Source organism: Eutrigla gurnardus, assembly GCF_963514095.1.
Source record: "Eutrigla gurnardus genome assembly, chromosome: 8".
NCBI lineage: Eukaryota > Metazoa > Chordata > Actinopteri > Perciformes > Triglidae > Eutrigla > Eutrigla gurnardus.
The window spans coordinates 15,920,477-15,927,654 of record NC_139922.1 but is presented as its reverse complement, the minus strand read 5'-3'; the positions used below and the strand labels follow the sequence as shown (position 1 = coordinate 15,927,654).

Genomic DNA, 7,178 nt, shown 5'->3' with positions numbered 1-7,178 from the left:
CCATCCATCCATCCATCCATCCATCCATCCATCGCGGGGCGGCTAGATCTGATCCCAGCTATCATTGGGCGAAGGCAGGGTTCACCCTGGACAGGTAACCAGTCCATCACAGGGCCAACATGTAGAGACAGACAACCATTCACGCTCACATTCACACCTCCAGGACATTTAGAGTCATCAATGAACCTATCCCCATCCTGCATGTCTTTGGACTGTGGGAGGAAGCCAGAGAACCCGGAGAGAACCCACGCTTACACGGGGAGAACATGCAAACTCCACACAGAAGGAACCCGAACCTGACCCGGGAGTCAAACCCTCTTGCTGTGAGGCGACAGTGCTACCCACTACACCACCGTGCAGCCCAGCCTGCCTATCTCTTCCCTAAAAACCTGTGCTGACAAGTGTAACACAAATAAAGAAACAATGTGGGTTTGCTCATCCTCACAGAGGACAGTAAAAAAGAACATTACAAAGAAACTGACAGTGTTTTTGTTGCAAGTGACAGGGAGAACATGACATCTTACATGCAACTCCTGATTATGCCAATAGATGGCGACACAGGATCAGATGGAGAATGCTCCATGCCATTTCAGATACAGATACATTGGAAAACTATCTTTTATTGTTAATTCAAGTGAAATAATGTTGCTTGAAAATGACTGCATGTAATAAGCAAGAAATAAGGCAACGCGTTATAGCGTTCTTCAAAGACTATTAACAGCAGAAACATGATCAACAGCAACAGCTGATTATTAATTCCTAACGTCATCATAATCTACCACAATTTTCTCAAGAATACAATAACTGCAATTGTGTTGTACATGAAATATCTCCAGAAACAATGAGTTAAAATGAGACTATAGTCAAACTTTGGGTATGAATGTGTGCAGTCATCCAGAGATTTTTTCTTTAGCTATTTTAATTCAAGGCAAAACAAAATCACTAAGTAGCTGATTGGGAAAAGTATGTCTGCTGCCACATCCCAGCAGAAAGCTCAGGACCCCTTAGGTGCAGAGATGGGAATGCAACTCGACAGGCACAAGGACCCAGCACCCTTTGGCTGGGCTGCTCAGCCTTCAGGTTGCGTATATTAGTCCAAACAGGAGTACATTCTTGTCAGAAAGGAAGTTAACATGGAGCAACACGGGTCGAAAGCTTGTGCACTGATTTTTGCACTCTGTGCATTCATCGTAGTTTTTGCTGCAGAAGCTAAAGGTAACGTAATATGTAGGTTTGTTTTTAATGTATCATCTGCAAATGTGTTGTTTACGTCTGTATGTTACTAAGTGTATGTTATTTATCAGTCTTCATTAATGTGGTTCCTGCCTGATCCGTCCCCTCTGATCTCTCTCCGCCTCTTTCTTTCTCAGTGAATGTTCCAAAAGCAGGACAATGCCCACGTTGCCTTGATTGTTTTTTTCTAGTGGGCAGATTTTAAATCTTTGGTTGAAGCTTCTCAGTGACTGATGTCCTCCTTTCCTTCCAGCCAAGCCAGGAGTGTGTCCTAACAAGAACCGGGGTATAGGAGCGTGTGCTGAGTTCTGCTCCAACGACAGTGACTGCCCCAACAATGAGAAGTGCTGCAGCAACGGATGTGGACACCAGTGCATTGCACCCTACACAGGTTAGAAAAAGCAATACTCCTCTGGTAGTGTTTTTGTGTGAATGTGTTGACACTGTGTATGTTTTTTTCTCTCCCGTCAGTGAAGGCAACGTAATATGTAGGTTTGTTTTTAATGTATCATCTGCAAATGTGTTGTTTACGTCTGTATGTTACTAAGTGTATTTTACTTGTCAGTCTTCATTAATGTGGTTCCTGTCCTCCTTTCCTTCCAGCCAAGCCAGGAGTGTGTCCTAAGAACCCGGGTGTAGGACTGTGTGCTGAGTTCTGCTCCAACGACAGTGACTGCCCCAACAATAAGAAGTGCTGCAGCAATGGATGTGGACACCAGTGCACTGCACCCTACACAGGGTGAAAAGTCCTACAATATGTTTGTATTTTAACTCGATTAGTTTAAAACTTACAGTAACTTTGATGCCAATGATCAGGATTTCCATATGAATGTTGCTATTGTATCTTTTAGTTTAATTGGATAAAAAACCTCTGTAGGATACTTATGTATCAGTTGCTTGTAGAGTTTGAAGGTATGAAGCGATTTGCATTTCTTTGAATTTCAACCAATAAACATGTTTCCAGAATCTCGACATGTCTTATGTATTAATCAGCTTGCTGGATATTGGCCTCGAGACAAGGGTTGGGCTGAAAATAACAACTGATGAAATATGCCAAGAATGGAAAGTTCTTACTTCCAGAAAGCAAGAGTATTTAAAGAGGCGTCTATTGCACCACAACCTCACATGTCTCAAAATGACAAGTACCATTGCTCGGAACAAATGCAAAAAAAATGTCACTCTTGTTCAAATATTAAAACTACTATAAATATTCTCAGATAAGACAAATGAATCAGGAACTTTTAAATAAAGAGGACATATGACTGGATACACCCATAGTTATACTTGATGCTGTGTTCATTTCTATTCAGACATGGTAGTTACTTGATATAACATAAGTGAGGTTTGAGGTCATGTGACATTCTGACTAAGTATCTCTGCCTTTAAAAGTTATGCTATTTAAATGAGAACGTTCTCTATCTGAGCTCTGAGGCTGTGTAAACCTTTGTAAGGCCATCAGTTTCATAACTGCAGCAACATAATTTTAGCAGTCAGACAAAATGTCTGAGAGAAAGTGTGGCTATATTATTATGGAGTGGAGATATGGCTACAAACATCCCAAAAAAAAGAAGAAGAAAACAATCAAACCAGTACACTCTGGTGCAATAACAATAACAATAACAATAACAACAATAACAATAACTTACTTTCCCAAATGTCCATATTGTCTTGTCCTTAGCCGTCAGGAAATAATCCTGAGTACATTTATGTTCAAAGGAATTATTTGCCTTCTTCCATTTGAAAACAAAATCTTCCCAGTTGACCGTTTTAAAGACATTCATACCAGTGCTTGACTCAGTTCTTCCCTGAATATCACATGTTTACCAGTGGTTTCAACAGAAGGAAAGCTTCCTTTCTAAAAGTAGAGCCAGTTGGCAACAACAGGCATTTTCCTCAGAAAACACACAACTCTACTTACAAGCTGCTGAAAAGTGCTGTTTGTATCCATGGCGACAACGCTCGGTACAAGAGAGCTGATGACCGAAGACCTAAATATCAAAGGAACAGAACAAAAAATAATCTACAACTTGTGAAGGAAGCGACATCCATGCTGCTGCTTCTTTCAGAAACCTCTGGAAAATAACTCCACATGCCGCATACCCGACATAGAAGCCGTGGTTGGGATCAGGGGTGTATTCAGTCCACTTGAGCAGTGCCCTCTCAAACTGTACAGTGACCTCGGTGACAGAGTTGGGAGGAAGCTGGACCAGCATCTCCAGCAGGTGGGGCCTGATGCGGTCTTTAGACGGCTGGTAGTGGATGTAGCCTGGCAGAGGAAGAAAAACACAAGTTACTGTGTGTTGATGCACTATTCTAAAGTTTATTTATAGCCGTTTAGTGTATACTCCATTAATATCAATATTATTTCATAGAATCTATATATCATTGTTGACTTTAATAATGTTTGAGCTAGAAACAAGCACAAAGAAAGGTTGGTAGAAATACAGATTTCTTGGCAGAAAATATGACTCATGTTCTCCCCCTTCTGGTGAAAACAAACAATTACATGAAAAAATGATTCCTCTAGGGAAGAGGTCTTCAACGTTTTTCAAGCCAAGGACCCCTTGGCTGATAGTCACACAGTGGAGGGACAAACATTGTGGATAAAATTGTGTTTCTTATTGCAGCCTATAGTGCCATGTATAAAGGTACTAGTAATGATGCATGTATACAATGCGTTCCATTAAAATAATAATTGTTGACCGATTCATATATTTCTAGAACATATTGTAATTCTATATTGGCATTTCTACATCAAAATGTCACATTAACACAAGAATTAACATTTATATTTGCTTATTAGAGTAGAAGAGAGTCCAGCCTCTCTCAAGGAGTTGGGTTCCAGAGCCCAGACTGTGCGTGGAGGTGAGCCCAACTACCTGTAGCCGGTAGCGCTCTACCTCCCGCACTAGCTCAGGCTCTTTCCCCCCCAGTGAGGTGACATTCCATGTCCCCATGGCTAGAGTCACCGTCCGGGGATTGGGTCGCCGGGGCACCCGCCCAGGACAGCCACCCAAATCCCACCGCACCGGCCCCTTATGGACCCTCCTGCGGGTGGTGGGCCTACAGGAGGGCGGGCCCACGTCGCTCCTTCGGGCTGCGCCCGGCCGGGTCCCGTGGGCACAGACCCGGCCACCAGACGCTCGCCTGCAAGCCCCAACCCCGGGCCTGGCTCCAGGGTGGGGCCCCGGTGACGCCAATCCGGGCGACGTACACTTCCTTTTATGGTTTTTCTTCATAAGGGGTTTCTGAACCGCTCTTAGTCTGACCTGTCACCTAGGACCTGTTTGCCTTGGGAGACCCTACCAGGGGCATTAAGCCCCGGACAACATAGCTCCTAGGATCATTCAGGTGCTCAAACCCCTCCACCACGGTAAGGTGTCGGTTCAAGGAGGGGATAGGTCTCTCACTGTTGTTTCGGCCTACGGGCCAAACGGCAGTGCAGAGTACCCGGCCTTCTTGGAGTCCTTGGGAGGGGTACTTGAGAGTGCTCCAACCGGGGACTCCATTGTTTTACTGGGGGACTTCAACGCTCACGTGGGCAATGACAGTGTTACCTGGAGGGGCGTGATTGGGAGGAACGGCCTCCCCGATCAGAACCCGAGTGGGGTTCTGTTATTGGACTTCTGTGCTAGTCACAGTTTGTCCATAACGAACACCATGTTCAAGCATAAGGGTGTCCATCAGTGCACGTGGCACCAGGACACCCTAGGCCGGAGGTCAATGATCGACTTTATGGTTGTGTCATCTGACCTCCGGCCGTATGTCTTGGACACTCGGGTGAAGAGAGGGGCTGAGCTGTCAACTGATCACCACCTGGTGGTGAGTTGGATCCGCTGGCAGGGGAGGAAGCTGGACAGACTTGGCAGACCTAAACGTGTTGTGAGGGTCTGCTGGGAACATCTGGTGGAACCCCCTGTCAGGGAGGTCTTCAACTCCCACCTCCGGGAGAGCTTTGACCAGATCCCGAGGGAGGCTGGGGACATTGAGTCCGAATGGACCTTGTTCTCTGCTTCCATTGTGGACGCGGCTGTTCGAAGCTGTGGCCGTAAGGTCTCCGGTGCCTGTCGTGGTGGCAATCCCCGAACCCGGTGGTGGACACCGGAAGTAAGGGATGCTGTCAAACTGAAGAAGGAGTCCTACCGAACCTGGTTGGCTCGGGGGACTCCCGAGGCAGCTGACGGGTACCGGCAGGCCAAGCGTGCTGCAGCGCGGGTAGTCGCTGAAGCAAAGGTTCGGGTCTGGGAAGAGTTCGGGGAGGCCATGGAGGAGGACTATCGGTCGGCCTCGAGGAAATTCTGGCAAACCATCCAGCGCCTCAGGAAGGGGAAGCAGCCCTCCACCAACACTGTTTACGGTGGAGGTGGGGAGCTGCTGACTTCGACTGGGGATATCGTCGGGTGGTGGAAGGAATACTTCGAGGATCTCCTCAACCCCACTGACACGTCTTCCATTGAGGAAGCAGAGGCTGGAGACTCGGAGGTTCATCCACCCATTACCCGGGCTGAAGTCACCGAGGTAGTTAAGAAGCTCCCCGGTGGCAAGGCACCGGGGGTGGATGAGATCCGCCCTGAGTACCTCAAGTCTCTGGATGCTGTGGGGCTGTCGTGGCTGACACGTCTCTGCAACATCGCGTGGCAGTCGGGGACAGTGCCTCTGGACTGGCAGACCGGGGTGGTGGTCCCTCTATTCAAAAAGGGGGACCGGAGGGTGTGTTCCAACTATCGGGGGATCACACTTCTCAGCCTCCCCGGTACTGGAGAGGAAAATTCGGCCGATAGTCGAACCTCAGATTCAGGAGGAACAATGCGGTTTTCGTCCTGGCCGTGGAACACTGGACCAGCTCTATACCCTCTGCAGGGTGCTCGAGGGTTCATGGGAGTTTGCCCAACCAGTCCACATGTGTTTTGTGGACTTGGAGAAGGCATTCGACCGTGTTCCTCGTGGCATTCTGTGGGAGGTACTTCGGGAGTACGGGGTCGGGGGCCCTCTGCTAAGGGCTGTTCGGTCCCTGTATGACCGGAGCAGGAGCTTGGTTCGCATTGCCGGCAGTAAGTCAGACCTGTTTCAGGTGCATGTTGGACTCCGGCAGGGCTGCCCTTTGTCACCGGTCCTGTTCATTATTTTTATGGACAGGATTTCTAGGCGCAGCCGTGGGCCGGAGGGGATCTGGTTCGGGAGCCACTGGATTTCATCCCTGCTTTTTGCAGACGATGTGGTCCTGTTGGCTCCTTCGAGCCAGGACCTCCAGCATGCCCTGGGGCGGTTTGCAGCCGAGTGTGAAGCAGCCGGGATGAGGATTAGCACCTCCAAATCTGAGGCCATGGTTCTCGACCGGAAAAAGGTGGCTTGCTCCCTCCAGGTCGGGGGGGAGTTCCTGCCTCAAGTGGAGGAGTTTAAGTATCTTGGGGTCTTGTTCACGAGTGAGGGAAGGATGGAACGTGAGATTGACAGGCGGATCGGTGCAGCGGCTGCAGTAATGCGGTCGTTGTATCGGTCCGTCGTGGTAAAGAGAGAGCTGAGCCGAAAGGCGAAGCTCTCAATTTACCGGTCAATCTACGTTCCTACCCTCACCTATGGTCATGAACTTTGGGTCATGACCGAAAGAATAAGATCCCGGATACAAGCGGCCGAAATGAGCTTCCTCCGCAGGGTGGCGGGGCGCTCCCTTAGAGATAGGGTGAGGAGCTCCGTCACACGGGAGGAGCTCGGAGTAGAGGCGCTGCTCCTCCACATCGAGAGGAGCCAGTTGAGGGGGCTCGGGCATCTGTATCGGATGCCCCCTGGACGCCTCCCTCGGGAGGTGTTCCAGGCATGCCCCACCGGGAGGAGACCCCGAGGAAGACCCAGGACACGCTGGAGTGACTATGTCACCCAGCTGGCCTGGGAACGCCTTGGGGTCCTGCCGGAGGAGCTGGGGGAAGTGTCCGGGGAGAGGGAAGTCT

General features: G+C 48.8%; 1 protein-coding gene across 1 annotated transcript; it reads left to right on the top strand.

Annotated features, from left to right (window-relative positions):
• The first annotated feature begins 1,131 nt into the window (after nt 1-1,131).
• LOC311017885 (WAP four-disulfide core domain protein 2-like) lies at nt 1,132-2,192 on the top strand. The gene is made up of 3 exons (XM_084016528.1): nt 1,132-1,215; nt 1,487-1,624; nt 1,837-2,192. Exons 1-3 carry the CDS (start codon nt 1,134-1,136, stop codon nt 1,974-1,976), a joined length of 360 nt encoding a protein of 119 aa, XP_083872654.1. The 5' UTR covers nt 1,132-1,133; the 3' UTR covers nt 1,977-2,192.
• The last annotated feature ends 4,986 nt before the right edge of the window (nt 2,193-7,178 follow it).

Bases quoted from the DNA above. Each gene is read 5' to 3' on its own strand.
- LOC311017885 (XM_084016528.1), top strand. From the start codon at position 1,134: ATGGAGCAACACGGGTCGAAAGCTTGTGCACTGATTTTTGCACTCTGT. The intron at 1,216-1,486 runs GTAACGTAATAT...CTTTCCTTCCAG, and splicing joins TTTTGCTGCAGAAGCTAAAG to CCAAGCCAGGAGTGTGTCCT. The intron at 1,625-1,836 runs GTTAGAAAAAGC...CTTTCCTTCCAG, and splicing joins GTGCATTGCACCCTACACAG to CCAAGCCAGGAGTGTGTCCT.